This window comes from Leptinotarsa decemlineata, unplaced genomic scaffold, assembly GCF_025532065.1.
Source record: "Leptinotarsa decemlineata unplaced genomic scaffold, Ldec_3_MD MMD2_P_RNA_scaffold_1, whole genome shotgun sequence".
Lineage (NCBI taxonomy): Eukaryota > Metazoa > Arthropoda > Insecta > Coleoptera > Chrysomelidae > Leptinotarsa > Leptinotarsa decemlineata.
Genome location: NW_027412523.1, coordinates 2,841,024 through 2,859,389, shown reverse-complemented (window position 1 = coordinate 2,859,389; position 18,366 = coordinate 2,841,024). Strand labels below are relative to the sequence as shown.

General features: G+C 37.0%; 1 protein-coding gene across 4 annotated transcripts in view; it reads left to right on the top strand.

Moving 5' to 3' along the window:
• Nucleotides 1–18,366, top strand: part of slgA (proline dehydrogenase slgA) — a 67,362-nt gene that overhangs the window by 10,536 nt on the left and 38,460 nt on the right. For all 4 annotated transcript variants that reach the window (XM_023174643.2, XM_023174642.2, XM_023174644.2 and 1 more), the window contains exon 2: nucleotides 15,288–15,496. In XM_023174643.2, the coding sequence (XP_023030411.2) occupies nucleotides 15,288–15,496 (209 nt within the window). The remainder of the gene's footprint in view (nucleotides 1–15,287; nucleotides 15,497–18,366) is intronic.

Below are 18,366 nucleotides of genomic sequence, written 5' to 3'. Positions count from 1 at the left end.
AACTGGATATCGTTTTGTGCGGTTTGTAGGTTGTCCGGATGTTTTTACGTCTTAGTATTCTCCCGATTTTGTCAGTCACACCTTTGACATAAGGTAGTGTCACAGATTGTCTGTCGTGTGGAGAGTCTTCTGTCGATCTAGTGGATGTTTTTTTGGTTCTTCTTTGTCTGTCGATGGCCTTTTGAATGATCTTTGGTCCGTAGCCATTTTGTCGCAGAGCCTTTGTTGTCTCCTTCAATTCTGTTGCCCTGTTTGTTGGTTCTGTTAGGCGGAAACTGCGGTATATTAACGTGTTGGCTACGGATTGTAGCTGGGTAGGGTGGTGGTGTGATGCTGCTTGTAGGTAGCGGTTGGTGTGTGTGGGTTTTCGGTAAACTGTATAACCCAAGTTGCCAGTTGGTTTTCGTGTTATAAGTAGGTCTAGGAAAGGTAGCTGCCTGTTCTCTCTTTCGGTAGTGAACTGGATGCGGGGATGGATGTTGTTCAGGTAGGTCACAAACCGGTCTAGTTCTTGTTTTCCGTGGGACCAGATGATGAATATGTCCACAAGCCATAGCATCGAAGTTTGGCCAGCAAACCCTCATGCTACACACGGTCAAAAGCCTTAGAAATAGCAAGCAACATCTCTTGATTCTCCATGTTTCTCCATTGCGTTATTCCAAATATGGGTGACATATCATAGCAGGTGTCTATTTCCGAAAGCCATTTTGATGATCGCTTAAGATGTTGAAGCATTCCAAATAACTGATGATATGGTTTTTCACGATTTCCTCCATGACTTTTGATATCACTGAAAAAAATCAATGCAATCGGCTTCCGATTGCGTTGAAGTTTTAAAAAGTTCAAGTTCAAAGTTCAATGGCGACAGTTTTTTTGATCCTCGCTAAATATTCATTGAAAAGGTTTTTGGTCATTGAAGTTCGAAGAAATGGTAATTATTTTGTGAACAATGACTTAATTCTTCTCCCAAATTACCCCGTTTCCAAAACCGTGTCCAGGTTTGTTCATCTGTAGGTTCTATGCCAACGTTTTCGTCTACGACTGCGGTAGACATCGAAGACTTTGTGGCAATGCACGAAGTACTCTATTCGTCATCACTGCAGGTACTACATGAATAGTTTAGGTTTCCGGTTTTATTTCATTGGTGGTGGGCTTAGCTTCGTTTCTATCGTTTCTTTGATTTCTTCGTTTCTTTGATTTCTATCGAGCATTTGAGCCTCTTTAGGGGTCTGGTGTTTCTTTGAAGCGATTTATGTGGAACGTATCCAAATATTTCGTTTGCCGTTCATCCGGGCAATTTTTAGTTGAAATGTTCCTTTGAAAAACGTCCATTTATAACTGGTGGAATTAGAAATGAAGTGGGTCTTATGCAACCTCCTTCAAAACAGGTCGATTCATTCTATTTCTGTTAGCATCAAACCTGCCAACAGATTCCAAGACGTTTGTATGATTCAAATTATCATTTGGATAGATCTCATCAAACGGTGCTGTTGTTTTTCTTGCACAACTCGATTTTTATTGTATATCAACGACTTTTTGGAAAAGATAAAAATGAATACTAAGGCATTCCAAGTTTTTTTTCTAAAAAGAGAAGGTGGGATGAACCCAAAATGATCTCAGGCCACACAATCAATATTTTCTTATTTGTCAAATTAGAAAGCAGTACATTATTATTATTATTATTACATATAAATGAAGGTTGGGGACAGATTCCTATATAAGCCTAAAAACTAAAGAGATTAACATGCATGCAAATAGAAAGAAAAATAATTATTATATGCATAGAAACGATTAAGCAAGTAAGTAATTTTTTTACTTTGATCTTCATCTTGAAGATGATCACTTGATTATCGAAACACGTGTCGAGCTGTTAAAATAATGTGTCGACAGTAATATTAAATAAGCAAATGTCAATTTTGTTTTTAAAACTATTCACTGAGTCAGAGTTCACAACATCGTTGGGTAAGTTATTCCATGTTTCAGAAATACGATTCACCAAAAAATATAGTCTCTGCCTTAAAAGCTTTTATTTAACTTGATTTGTATGGATGTTAACAAATATTGCAAGTTTAATTTGACCCACTTCCTGGTATACCATTGACCTGAAATTTTGCATGATGGTCCAGATCCGATGACAATGCATGTTAATCATAAATGTGACCTGATGCTGCTGCCAGGATCGGCTCCGTACGAGAGATCTTCTCAGCGGTAAATAGCATGGACACGAAATTTTGTATACGCATTCGTTTATGATAGGCAGTTGGTAGGCCCGCCATGAAATAGATGCCACATCCAGGGTTGGCTTCAATAAAAAAAATATATTTCTAGAAAAAAATTAAACCAAGCTTTTACCTTTAAATACCCACTTCCCGACTCTAAAAAGAAGACAATAAATGGTGTAGTAGGTTGTAAGAACCCATATCTATTTGCATTATAAAAAAATATTATCATCTACCACCCTCTAAGTTCGCAGAGTAAGAGGGTCCATCACCCAATGTGAGCAACAGGAACAAGAGGCATACCATGACTTGAGTAATTTGGTGAGATAGGCGTCATTGACATTGGTCTGCAATGCGTCTTAGAGAAGGAAAACTCTCAAATCAAACCCGGAACGGTGTTTCGTCAGGCACCAGTAAGCTCTAAGCTGAAAAAAGTAGCGCATCTTTCACCAAATTAACGTCCAAGTCAAGGTGAGACCGTGCCGAGGACTGAATGGCATCAGGGTGTAAAATGATATCGTGAATGTACCACCTCAAGGTTAGAGAAAGAGAAATTGAAACGAAATGAGAAACTTGCCAATGAAAGCGTTAACTTGAAACGGTAATTTCGTGTCCCTGTTATTTACCGCTGAGGAGATCTCTCGTACGGAGCCGGTCCTGGCAGCAGCATCAGGTCACGTTTATGATTAACATGCATTGTCATCGGACCTGGGCCAGCATGCAAAATTTCAGGTCAATGGGATACCGGGAAGTGGGTCAAATTGAACTTGAAAGATGTATTGTCTCCGCGAAGATTTTGGAAGGTGCAGCGACAATACTGTCGTTGCGCGCCTTCTTTAACCTTCTTGGGGTTTCCTCCGTGAAGGTGCACAAGTGAGGGAGATTATGTGCAGAAGCAGCCGGTTCCTTGCCTTTATTCAAGGCGGAGCTCTTGGTGCCCGTCGCAGGAAATGCCCTTGCTGTTGGAGGTGGAGTGGGGGAGGATGAGGACATGTTTACTTGTGTCCCTCTGGATGCTTTAGTCTGCCAGGTCAAAATACATCTCTCAAGCTGGGGCCGCACTGCAGGAAGGTTGGTAGGATGGTGAATGGTAGATAACTGCCTGGCGAACATCCTGCTATTTATAAACGTGAGTAACAGAACGGCAGTAGCCGCAGTGGTACCCCACTACCATCTAACCTCCAGAAACCATCCGAAAGTACGCTAGGCGCCTATCCAACCTATTTTAGCCAGGTAGCCTAGCTATGGAGGAAAGCGTAATAAGTTCTGTGTACAAAAGAAGGACAATTTGGGACCATGTAGAACCATTGAGGAAAAATTTGCACTTCTGGAAACAGAAATCAGCAACGAAGAAGATCTGGATTTGTGTTTTACTCCCATTTATGTGGGAATTAAGTCCAGGCCTTAGTCTGGCCATAGACAGGCCGAGTTCGTGGGAAAATTCAAGACCTTATCTTGAATGAATATGGAAAAAGAAATTTGTCTGTGGGAACCCCTCAATTTGGGCACGAGTATGATAGTCGTACCCGGTACCCATCATTGTCAAATTCTACTGATGTTTCATGCTTTCAGATAGAACAACAATCATTAGATTCGTATGGTGGAACATCTACAACTCAACAGCAAGATCCTTTTTTTCATAATATGTGACTCTATTCTTTAACGTTCATGTTCTGATGTTCAGTTTCAATGATTTTGTTTGTTTATTAAAGAGAGGCATGTTTGTTACTTTTCCGCTGTCAGTTAGATACTGGCTTCATTTCACTGCGTCCAGGATGCATTTCACGTCCACCATCCAACCTCCAAGCGATCATCTGGCATCCTGCAGTGCGGAACCGGGTTCAGGGTCGTTAGGGGGCTATGAGGGATCATTTCTCAAGAGTCTTAAGGGGCTGTGAGAAAACTCCGGCACAGTAAAAAGCTATAGAATCTTCGAAAAGTGAAACCTTATAATGGATGTTAAACTAATCTAAGTTGAACTATTCAATATTGAAATTGTTACGCGTTAGGTAACGAAGCGGTTTACTCTCCCATAAGAAGTTATCACTTCAAAAATTCAGTTTTTATGATCAATAACACGCATTGGTTTCTAGCGAATAAGACTTTTCATATTTTCAGTACACAATTCCATGAAAAAATACTGCCGATCATATATAATCTTCTCATTATCACAAACAAATGATGAGTCGATCTCCCAAATTATCTGGCAAACTTTTTTATCTTCCATAAATTCAGATGAAAACACTCGAAAGGTCTAAGCTTCGTATGGATTAATCATCATTGTGGTGCAACCTAGACGTGATTGTGTTCATTCGAATTCGATAGTAACTCATTGAGTACATCTGGAAATGTTGGCAAATAAGATTATTCGATAAAATAATAATAATAAATGACTTTATTGACAGCAGAAAAACAAAATACAAATTTGTCAATAGGATACAAGATTGAACAGGGTTCATTCTTCCTCTTGCACCTTACAAAAAAATATGGAAAAAAAAGACCCAAAATTGTAATTGTAATAGCGGGTACAACATTTAATTCGAATAAAGAGGGGAGATGAAGTGGATATCGATACAAACATAAGGATACTACAAATATTTTAGCTGTGGCCTACAAGAGCCAATGTGTCATAGAATATATTCGGGTATTATTGATTTTCCAGAAGGTGTTTTTTCAGGCAGTACCTGAACTGGAAACAGATTTCGACCGAAAGGAAGGTGGAAGGTTGTTATAGAATTCAGCTATTGTATACAGGGGTGCGCAAAAGTCCGGAATAAAATTAATATCTTTTTAACCAGTATTTTAGGAAAAATACGCTGAATCACGTCAGTTGATTTCACGTTGTACGCATTTTTTGGCAATAAAATTAAATATTTTTTTTCAACCCCTTACCTGCAACCCTCCCAAACTTTTTTTTTCAAATACATGTATGGGCTCATTGAAAAGCTCGTAAAAACTGGAATCTGACCATACCCTTTAATTTTTTTACTTATGCGGTTACCACGAAATGAGAAAAAACTCTTTTAAAACCAAAAAAGTTAGAAATACCTACTTAGTGCTATCTACAGGTTGTTTTCGTAAAATACTGGGTAAAAAGATATTGATTTTGTTCCGGACTTTTGCGCACCCCTGTATGTAAATGACCTTTTGAATAGTTCTGTGGGGTGTTTAACAACATGGATCATTTTGCACCTGATGTTCACATTATGAACATCAGTTCGATAAGTTATTTTGATATAAAGGTAGGGAGGTGATCTATTTTTTGAGTGTATGAGAAATCGGTTCTCTTTTCTTGATACCGCATGAAAATCTCAAACAAGAGTTTTGAACTCTTTGATTTCGTTGTCGTTCATTTTTATTCAAAAAATAATGACACACTACATCACAGTGGTTGAAAAGAGATAATATCAACGAATCACAAATGAGTAATTTGGTTTTTAGGCTCAAAATATGCCTATGAGGGTATACTACTTTCATTTTCACAAATGCTCTTTGAATCAATGTTGAAGTATGTTTTTGAATTTGAGTTCATCATCGATAAAAACTCCTAGAGTTTTAACCTGATTCACAACTGGTAAAACAGTGTCATCAATTTTTATGATCAGATCGACAAGTTTCGACCTCGTGACTTTCCTTCCAAATACAATCAGAGAGCATTTGGAATTATTAACTTCCAGGGCATGTTTCTTCGATACATTAACGAACTGATTCAAATCCACATTAATGATATTTTCGCTTTGCTGTACAGAGTCAGGAGTAAAAGAATAATACAACTGTGTATCATCGGCATACATATGATATTTGAGTTTTTTCAAACAGGCTGTCAAATGGGAGGTGTAAATTATGTAGAGGATAGGTCCAAGGATTGAACCCTGTGGGACACCTGAAGAAGTATTTTTGAAATCTGACATGTGGTTCTCCACTCTAACAATTTTTTGTCTATGTGAAAGATATGAATCAAAAAATTTAAAAGTGCGTTGAGAAAGTCCATTATATATGACGTCATATATTTCTATTTATTAACGGTACAGTAACTGGTTTTGTAAATATGAGATTTTCTTTTGTCATTCAAGGAGATTATGGTGATTCAGAGTTAAATATTCAGATTCATGTTGATGATTGATTTCTCCGACGTAATTGAACCCATTTTACGATTTTTTTCTCTGCTTTTCACTCCCAGGTGTGGTTTATATGGATATAAAAGGTTCAGGGTGAATGAAGCCCATCTGTTTTAATATCGCTGAAACATAAAATACTGTTAATTATGAACAAGAACAAGAAACGAGCAAATAACGATTATATTGTCCATTCACTTGCTCTCTTGCACCTCTCTAGCGATTAACATTCATTTCAAGTTGTTAACACTGACCTTCCTCGCTACCAATTTTTGTATTGAAACGATATGTAATGCTACCTAACCGTGAGGCGAACATTTTCAGCCAATAGAAAGGCTTCTTTGACTGCCACGCCGATAAACTGGGGCCGGTGTAATCCGCCGGCGATATCAAGGTAATTGTAGATAAAAATCATTGGAGTTCTGACGCCGATATCGGTGATATTTCGCTATCATAGTTTGTCTGTGTCTACGAAGGTTACTATTCAATGGGTCAGAGATAACTGGTTTTGGAATGAATGAAGTGGACCTACCCGGACAACGAAAACATTAGGCTCTTCAATAATTTTTTCTACAGTACTTTGGTTGAACTACACTGAAACTTTGAGTACTTTTTAATATCGGTGAACAGGAACTACATCACTGGACAACGGTATCTTGTTGAACAGACATTGGCAATCCACCAAGAACTTTCGAAAACAGACATTTTACGAACTCCTTTTTTTCATTTTATCAACAAAAAGGATACCCGTTGTCTCTAATAACATTATTATCGATAGTAATAGCACAAAACCTCAAACCTTCAGCAATACTGTAATGGTGTTTCACAAGGAAAGGTACTAGGGCCTTTGTTGTTTATTATTTATATAAACGAATTTCCTGACATTTTTGAGAACAACACCACCAAATTTGTCAGTTATGCCCTTTTCCAACGAGAGGTTTTTCATCTTCAATATAATATTCAACCAACTCCTTCAGCTCGAACATTTCATCGTTAAGTCCATTCAAAAGAAAACCTAGAAACTCTTCCGCATCTTGTTGTCTACCCTCAATTCAGTCAGTCCGCATGTTTTGCAACATTTTATAAATCCACATCGGACCGATCGAGAAAATGAAAATTCACCTTTTTTTTTAACAGACCTCCTAAATACCGATTTTCGTCTGTTATTACAACCCTCTTATGACTATCGAAAGCAAAACTTATTTCCGAACGCTTCGCAACTAATAATGAATGTTCGTTTCTTTACCCCTTCGATAGGTACCTATATTTGCGGTCATGTGAAGACTCCTGTACGATTTCTACAGTTTATCGATCCGGATTAAAGCGGAGGCTCGCCCTAAACGTGAGCGTGGTTGGCGGCGACATACTTCCTATTCTGTCTGTTCTGTTGCCATGACCTGCTCGCTGTCCAGAAATCGATGGCAACAGCGTTAGTGTCGATGCTCTCGATACGATCTAGTACTCCGTTGAAATCTTCATTCTCCATCATCAGGCTGATACGGGCGTTATACATACAGAACTTACTCGTAGGTAATATAACCTGGGTGTTATCTTTGACAAATTTCTAACCTTTATTCCACATATGAATTCTATAATTAGTGAGTCTCTATAATTACTGGGTTTTATTGGTATTGATCTTAATATTATATCGTTGAAAACGGTTTATCTTACCTATGTTAGATCGATTCTAGAATATGCCAACTGTATGGTCTCCTTGTTATTCTGTACATGTAAATGAAATAGAATCAGTCCAGAATCGATTTCCACGTACCTTTACATACAAATTGGGATTCGTTTGTGGTATAGTCGAAGTAACCGATATAGTAATCTCAAAGGTGTCGGCGAAGTCAAAGGCCAAAAAAACCAATACAAAGGAATTATGCCGCAACGAATTAGTCCACGTGGACTGAAGAATTGTCGGTTCCTATTGGATAATTTTTACTAACCGAGTTTTATGATTGGCTGAAGAGTCATAAAATTAAATTTGAAGTCATGTTGCGGTGACCAACAGAATGTAGCGATGAGTACCGCCGTTGTGTCTTCAATGTTCAGTTCAGGAACTGATCGCGATTTGAGTGTTGAAATTCTATATTGGTGAAGTTATAATAACTTAAAATTTTTGTTGTTTGTTTAAAATGTGGCGTCCTTGGACAAGTACTTATAGTAATAAAGAGTGTGATAACAACGCAGACTTTTTCCTGTGTAGTGATTCCAATAGCGATGGTGAACAATGCGAAAAAGAGATACCAGTGAATAAGATTCGAATGCATTTGAATATTGAAACACAGAGATTATGTTTCAATGAATATAAGAATCTACATATCAAGTTTGGTTTAGAGGGGAAAAAACTATTACAAGCAACATCAGATTTGACCGAAATTCCTTTCTCAACTGTACGTAAAATAGTCAAAAACAAACCTTATGAACGCAAGACGCGATTTGATGCGGAATTACCAAAACCTTCAGATGTTCATCTAATAAAATCATTAAAAAAACAATATACGACTGTTACAAAAGCAATGAGATTCCTACATGGATTTAGATTTAAGCGTCAAGCAGTTATGGAAAGCAGAAGAATAGTTGAATTGCGTAACAAATACTTAGAACAAATAATTAAATATAGACAAGACAGCGGCAAATTTTCTATTTGGACGAAACTTGATATGACACTCACGACACAGTTACGAAAGGGTGGACTGATGGTTCGAGAATGTGTACGCCTAACATGCCTGCAAACAAAGGATCGCGACCAATCATTGTGCATTGTGGAGAAAGTAAATTATAGGGGTTTCGAATTCTTTGAAATTATGTGGAAAAAACTTGAGCACTGCAATGTTGACTATCATAAGAACATGGAAGCTAATATTTTTGAGGAATGGTGTGAAAACACATTGATTCCAAATTTGGATGCGAATAGTGTAATAGTTCTTGACAACGCTTCCTATCATTCGTGACAGCTCATCAAAGTACCGAATAAAAATTTGAGGAAAGATGAAATACAAAGTTTTTTAATGGATAATAATTTGTATTTTGAAGATAACTATACCAAAAACCAAATACTTGAAGTTTTACAGACAAAAACATTCGAAAAAGTGTATGCCCTTGAGAGTATTGCTGAAAAGTATGGACACACCATATTGAGACTTCTCCCCTATTTTTGTGTTTTCAATCCCATCGAGTTAATTTGGGGAAAATTGAAACAAAGCATCAGGCGTAAAAATAATTTTCCAAAATTTGATAAGAAGGTCATAGAGCTAGTTAAAGAAGAAGTATCTAATATTACCGAAGAAGACTGGCAGAAAAGGATTAAAAAGTAATTTTAGTTGAAAAAGACTATATGGAGATTGAGTACTTCCATATCAATGGTGGAAATAAATTCATTATTGATTTAAATGACAACAGTTATAGTGAAACGGAGAATATGGAAAAGGAATTTTCAGAAGCTTTAGAAGCAAGTTAGTGAAGTGTTTTTGAAGCGATCGATTGTATATATATATATATATATATATATATATATATATATATATATATGATGTGTTGTTTTTCCGGGTGTTCATCCGTTGTGTGCTATTCGATACTTTACTATATATATATATATATATGAAATCTAGAAAGGTTAATGCAGTCAAGCTGCTGGAAAATAATTCCATGAAAATCAAAAAATAAATAGATAAGTACTCTTTGATCATTCCCATTTTGATTTCAATTTAAGAGCCACCGGTATACAGCTGTTTCAGCCTATTGGGCATCGTCAGTACCGGGCAGGCGGTCCTCGATTGAAGACAAAATGAGAAAAAACCAAGAAAGTACTTGATAAAAATAGCTGCGTAAACGCAGCTATTGTGACACCTATTGGTGTCACACCAATAGGTGGTTCCACTTATGTTTCGCTTGCGTTTACGCAGCTATTTTTATCAAGTACTTTCTTGGTTTTTTCTCATTTTGTCTTCAATCGAGGACCGCCTGCCCGGTACTGACGATGCCCAATAGGCTGAAACAGCTGTATACCGGTGGCTCTTAAATTGAAATCAAAATGGGAATGATCAAAGAGTACTTATCTATTTATTTATATATATATATATATATATATATATATATATATATATATATATATATATATATATATATATATATACATATAATATAGTTATTGTGATTCTTATATAATCAGAAATGATTATTGAATAACAAAATTAGTTAGCTCCCTAACTATTTCATTAAAGGTAGGGGGCACTATATCTTTTACTTGAACTATACCTACGAATGTAATAAAATCTTTACTATTTTGAATCTGGGCACTAGAGGAACGTTGAATTTTTGAAGATCTGTTATTTCTATACAAAAAATCTCATCGGGTGATCTAAACTGTTTGGATCTGTTATCTTCTTTGTTATTCAGAATTCTGGTAAAAGCAACTGGGAACCTTGCTTTGTTTGAATTACTAAACCATACCACTAGTTATGGATATTTCAAACCCAATATCACTACTAATGCGGCTCAGGAATTCTGAGGATAAACTCATAAAGGGTTAAGAAAGCAGTAGCAGTGATGGTAAACAAGTGAAAGAATATAAAAACCTACAGAATCATAACAGTATTATTTTGCTACGTATAATATATTATAGATATTTGACAGTTTCATTTTTATTCATTTCACGTTCAGCTGAAGCCGCGGACAGTATCTTGCCATCGCGATCTATTTTTTAATTTTATATTTGAATAATGCAAGGAACTTTATTATGCGAATGTTATTGTTTTTTCATTAACTAACACTAACAACTATAATCAATATATGGCTGAAAACATCAACTGTACCATCAATATGGAAAAAGTCGAAAGTCTGCCCAATTTTCAAAAAAGGAGGTAAATGTGAGATGAAAAATTACAGACCAATTTCTATCATATGCAACTTTTGTAAAGTGTTTGAGATGCTTTTTGAGAAGACAATCTATTGTCATGTCAGCTACATTATTAGCCCCAATCAACACAGTTCCAAGAAAGGACGTTCAAACACCACCAATCTTGTAACGATCACTCAATGTATTGCAGAGGGTATTGATTGTCAGTCTGACTGATGTCATCTACACTGATTTTTCTAAAGCGTTCGACAGACTTGACCATAGTATTCTGCTCAACAAGCTTTCAACTTTTGGGTTATCCAATGGATTAATTACTATTAATTAATGGCCTCAAGTCTATCGAATATATAGCCACATCTGGTATACCACAAGGATCAAATCTAGGACCCCTACTGTTCAATATGTTCATTAATGATATCGGAGCTGAGATTGATGTCAATTTCCTTTTATACGCAGATAACTTGAAACTCTATCATAATATAACATGTTCTGATGATTGCGAACGTCTCGCCCTGAATTTAAATCGCATTGCTACATGGTGTCGGAAGAATAATCTATCTCTCAACATATCCAAATGTAATGTCTTACTCACTGAAAACGAACTTGAATTTAGACAACTACGTCATAAACAATCAAGTTCTGGAGCGTCCTGACACACTCACTGATCTAGGTGTTACTTTTGATTCGAACCTCTCTTTCAATATACATATTGACACTTCTCTAACAGCAACTTATTGCATGTATGGATTCTTACTTAGAAATACAGAAGACTTCGAAAAAGCCTCAACATTGAAATTACTTTATTTCACTTTTGTTCGATCTAGAATGGAATATGCATCTGTCGTGTGGAGTCCCTACTATCAGGTTCATATAAATCAACTAGAAGCCCTACAGAGGCGCTTTCTGAAATACAGGGTGTCCCTGGACTTCCTCTTTTCCTCTCGGGAATGTATAGATGGGGTCAAAATATCACCAGTACTTCATATAACTTTTTTTCCTAAAAGTCTTCGTAACCAAGTTACGGGCCCTCGAAGTTACAAAATGAAAAATGTTTTTCTTTGATAACTTTTCAAGTGAATATTCAAAATCATCCAAATTTTGGTAATTGACTAAACAAATGAATTCCGTCGATGAGCTTTCATGCAGGAGTCAGTTGTTTTGCTACAAAGTCAGGAACGGACTACCCCCGATGGTCCACACCCCAAAACTTTGAAATGACAGATATTTTTCAATATTTTTCAACAAAATAAGGTTACTTGGACAATTTTATGAATAAAAGTACTCGTGTGGAAAGTCGATCGGAGCAACGAGTCTTGATAAAAATGTAGTTCTACTCAACGACATCAAACCCGCTCGTTCACCATTATTTGAAATGAATAATTATCAAAGCAGAAATAATAATGATAACGTTAATTCAACAACATTTATAACAGGAATAATACAAAGTATGCTTAAATGAAGTCGTAAACAAAAAGTACAGTACCTATATGGAAGTTTAAGTCACAATTGTGATAGCAGATATTTTTTCAAAAGAAATATCAAGTTATGTAGATTCGTGTTGTTTTTAAACTAACAAGCTACTCTACTATGAAATATCGAATTCATTCCATATTTTGTATGTACATAATACGTGTGGAATAATCACGTTTCGTGTTGATCAGTTATCTGAATCTCATGAAACTCAACATCTATAGGATATTTTGAATTTTTTTGATATGGCCGAACAGTTTACATTCAATGAATATGCAGATATGCATGTATTTTATGGACGAGCATTTTGTAATGCTGCAGAAGCTCGTCGTCTGTATTCCGAGCATTTTCCCAATCGAACGGTACCGTCAAGAGAAACATTCGAGCGTGTCGATCGCAGCTTGAGGGAGACAGGTATGTAATAATTGATAATTAATTTGAGCACGTTGTTTTATTTCGATATTATTGTAGGTACAGTTTTGCCAAAACGAGGTGGTGAGGGCGCTCCTAGGACTGTACGTACCGTTGTATTGGAGGAAAATATTTTGGAAGCCGTCGCTGATGATCCTTCAATGAGCATCAGAAATCTATCAGAACAGTTCCATACATCCAAATCCACTATTCATAGAATAATTAGGGAACAACTGCTCCACCCATTTCACATCCAGAAGGTACATGCCATGACACCTCAAGATTTTCCAGCACGACTGGAATATGCCAATTGGTTCATGGATAGGCAAAGAGAGGATATGACTTTTATTAATCGAGTTTTATTCACTGATGAAGCAGGTTTCAGTAGAGATGGAGTTATCAACTCTCATAATCTCCATATATGGGCCGAAGAAAATCCCCATGGGATATTGCAAACCAAACACCAACGGAAATTCAACGTGAATGTTTGGGCTGGTATTATAGGAAACCATCTTATAGGCCCATTCGTTCTACAGGACCGATTGAATGAAGAACGTTATTTGGAGTTCATTCAGAACGATTTGAATGGACTTTTGGAACATGTTCCATTGCAAACCCGAAGAGATATGTGGTTTATGCATGATGGCGCTCCTCCTCATTTTAGTTTGATTGTGCGTGACCATCTGAACCATATTTTCCACAATAGATGGATTGGTAGAGGTGGGCCATATTCATGGCCATCGCGGTCTCCGGATTTAAATCCATTGGATTTCTTTCTGTGGAGGCAGCTAAAAAGCCTTGTTTACGCTACACCTATTCACACAAGAGATGCATTGTTGAATAGAATAACATTACATTGTGAAGCCATACGAAACGACCCTGGAATGCTATTTCAAGTACAGAGAGGGTGTCTTCGCAGACTAAGAAAATGTATAGAGAGAGAAGGTGGTCATATCGAGCAGCTTCTGTAGCGGATTTTTCATTTCTGTTTGCTCTTGAGGCTCTTGAGTTTCGTTAGTTAAACGTGTTTGCATTATAAAAATTCGTTATGAACATTTTACCTATCATTTCCATTTTCCTTAAAAACTAATATTTTCGAATAATGGTAGACATCTCAGGATAAATGTTGTTGAATTAACGTTATCATTATTATTTCTGCTTTGATAATTATTCATTTCAAATAATGGTGGACGAGCGGGTTTGATGTCGTCGAGTGAAACTATATTTTTATCAAGACTCGTTGCTCCGATCGACTTTCCACACGAGTACTTTTATTCATAAAATTGTCCAAGTAAACTTAATTTGTTGAAAAATATTGAAAAATATCTGTCATTTCAAAGTTTTGGGGTGTGGACCATCGGGGGTAGTCCGTTCCTGACTTTGTAGCAAAACAACTGACTCCTGCATGAAAGCTCATCGAAGGAATTCATTTGTTTAGTCAATTACCAAAATTTGGATGATTTTGAATATTCACTTGAAAAGTTATCAAAGAAAAACATTTTTCATTTTGTAACTTCGAGGGCCCGTTACTTGGTAACGAAGGATTTTAGGAAAAAAAGTTATATGAAGTACTGGTGATATTTTGACCCCATCTATACATTCCCGAGAGGAAAAGAGGAAGTCCAGGGACACCCTGTATATGTCTTTTAAACTTGAAGGCACGTGCCGTCCTGTAGGAATACCATATTATGAATTGTTTGTAACTCACAATTTTTGTAGTCTCGAGGTAAGGCATTCCTTTTATTATTCAAGGTCATAAACAATATCATCACCTGCTCTCAACTGTTACATATGTTGAATTTTTGGGTTCCTAGACGGTCATCTAGGAATAGTGTCACATTTTATCTCAACACTTTTATAAAGATTCACAAATTATATTATTTAAGTACATATTTGTAAATGCCACTGTTACTCCTTATTCTGTGATTGGGTTCATCCCGTAGAATAGTGTATGAAATAAATAAATAAATAAACTCCTATTGTACGGTAATAGAAATGAAAAATAAATGAATAATATAAAAGATTTAAAACAAATAATCATTAATAATCTCAGGCCATTTCATTTTAGCAAATCTATCCAGATCAATTGATCATTACTGATTATTGATTGACTACTTTTAAAGTCATTTGATGAAAATTAGGAATTGAATTGAAAATTGTTTGATGCCTATGTTGACACACGAAAAATTCAATATTATTTTCATTTCGTTACAGCTGATGAAACTAGCCAAAGACGTTTTGGGAGAAAAATTGTTCATTTTGTTGATGAAGGCCACATTCTACGGTCATTTTGTGGCAGGCGAAGATCAAGTGAAAATTAGGCCGACACTTGAGAGGCTGAGATCGTTCGGAGTCAAACCTATCCTTGATTATTCCGTCGAAGAGGATTTGTCGCAAGAAGAAGCAGAAAAGTTAGAAGTCGAGTAAGTTGATAGAAAACATAAAATAATGTAGATAGTAGATAGGTTAGGTTAGGTCATAGATGTGTGGGTCTAATTGACCCTCCACCGCAGACGACGAGAAGGCCTGTTAGACATCGTAGTTCATCCCTAATATAGTGCAACAACTGTTTGGTTTCAAGCTTCAAAGGGTGAATGAAGGCTTTGGAGTGAGCCATTCCTGGAAAATTTTGCCAGAAGTTCATAAATCTTCTTGCCATCCAGGTGTTTCTGGTCCGATAAAGATTCTTGGAGCACCTTCCTTTGCATTGCCTTCCAGTCCAGTATGGCCAGGAATCCAGACCAGAGACAATTTGTTTAGTATTCCTATTGAGAAGGGTCGTTTTTGGCAATTCTCTATCAATTTAGATATTGCTCGGTAGGAGACAAAAGCTTGCAACGTCGCTTGACTATGTATGAGGTTGAAATCTAACAATCTCTCCGCACACAGTTCAATAGCATAGATTTCCGCTTGAAATACAGTCGCATAGATCCCTAGGCAGGTTGATACATCTGTCCTGAAGACACCTGCACCTGAACCTAAAGGTGTTTTTGATCCATCTGTGAACCAACAACTATTTGCTCTTGATATTTTCTTCTCTCGGAGAATCCAGTCCTCTCTACTCGGGAACGGTACTGTATCTTGTCTAGTCTCTACAGAAAATTTTTTAGAGGAGGTAGATCTAGAAGGATCTCAATGGCCGTGGTACTGATGGCCAGACAAGTCTGTCTCTGTAAGCCAGACAGCTTCGCCTGAGCCATTGTCTGTAAAGCCTTCGGCCACCAGGCAATGGCTCCATAACTGATCATTGGTCTAACAATCATCACATACATCCAATGGATGGACCTAAACCCGAAGTTTTACCACAAGTCCTTCGACATGTCCATAGGGACCCTCTGGCTTTGTGTGAAATTTTTTTAAAGTGAGCATTCCAGGTGAGTTTTTTATCAAGGAAAATGCCAAGATATTTCACCTTCGTTTCAAATGGAATGACCTTCCTGGCCAAATGGATGATCTTTCTCTTGGAGATGATCACTTGGTGACCGAAACACGTGTCGGTTTAGTGTTGGGAAAAAACTCCAGTAATATTAATTACTACACTGAAAGTACCAAACAGTACCTCACAAGTACAGTTTGCAGAATGTTTTCTGGTGGAAAAAGTAACTTTCACTTCGAAAACAATTAGTGTTTTTCGCTTTTTCTTCGTGTGATGCTATTGCAGACTGCTCAAGTGATATTCAAATATTGACATTATCATTTAGTCTACTCTTCTCGCGTGTTTGGTTATTAATTAAACATTTTCCTTATCTGTCGGTAATCAATCATCAACAAAAGATTATGCACGTTTCAGATAAAGTACTCTAGTGCGTATTTAATGGCAAACGCTTTTGTGGATTAATAGGATGTAGTACAACCATCGAAATTTTCAAATAGAGATCAATAATTCAACCTAATGGCGTCACCAGAGGAGAGAGGGGAAATCTCGTTATCACTATTGTAGCCCTAATCTACTCAAGGCCGTAGCCGTAGTCCATTTTTGTCAGACAGTTGAGATGATATATTTTCTGCGATGTCTTGCACCCTCCGAGCCATGGTGTTTGCTGACAAACTGACACTTTTAAATAAATTTACTTTTTCGGTGCTTATTTCTTCGGCTACTGCAATCAAGCATTCTTTTATCATTTCTCCATCGGTGAATGGTTTGCCACGTTTTCCGATTTCAAGAGCCACACGAAAGCTGGCGCGAGTTGCAGACTCTTGTTCAGTATTCGCTTTGGTAAACAAAGATTGCTGCGATTTGAGCCCGCGTTTCAAAGCTTCAAATTTTTCCTTCCGCAAACTTCCTGTATACTTGGAGTAACTTTGAAGATGTTTCGATTCATAGTGTCGCTTCTTTTCCATACTAACAAATCACACATAAAAACAATAAGTCAAATCAAAATACTTTCATTGACGGGTGTTACTTTTCCTCACTAGACAGTTTCGCTTCATTTGCCTTTCCTACGCAGACTAACTCGCAGTTGCGCCGCTAGCCTTTTATATGCAATTATTACTGCCATCTCGAGGTGATCGAAATACAGTAGCTAGAACCAGAACTTTCTGGAACCAACGGGGTAATTCCAAATATTTAATTATGCCTAATGCCACCTAGCGGGTAGCTGAAAAAGATAGTACATAGTACCACTACTCGCCACTAGATGTCGTTAAGTGTCACAGTACACAATAATAATTGAAATGCAAAAGAAACGTAAGTGTGCTTAGGTCACGCACTTTGCGACTATCCTAGTCTAGAAATATAGTTAAGGGCAGAAATTGGCCCTTGGAACAAACTGAAAAAATCATTATGGCCTGAAGGCTTCAAAGTTTGGAGACCCATGGTCTAGAACATCGAAGAAACGTTGGAGATTTGTGTCTCTTTTATAGATACTTCCACAGGAAGTGTTCAAGTGACTTGGCACATTTGATTCCACCAAGAGCGGTACATATTAGAAATACGCGACGTAATGTGGCTGCTCATCGTTTTGAGGTTCAACTCAGTACACCTCGAACTTCACTGTTCAAAATCCTTCATTTGGAGGACTGTGTTTATGTGGAATGAACTTCCTGGGAACGTTATCACTATTTTCGCATAGGCACCACTTTTAAAGCGCCTTAAGAATTTTCCTGTAGTGCTTGTGTTTTGTGTCAAAAAAAAATGAAATACACTTCTCACTAACAAGAACTTTCTCAAAACCTTGAAATGAAAATGAAACTTTCATAGTCCACATATTGTAAAATCAATCTTGAAACACACGCTGTGTAGTATTTAAGTCCCTTTTGACCAAATTCAACACAGAAAATGAAAGTAAAATAG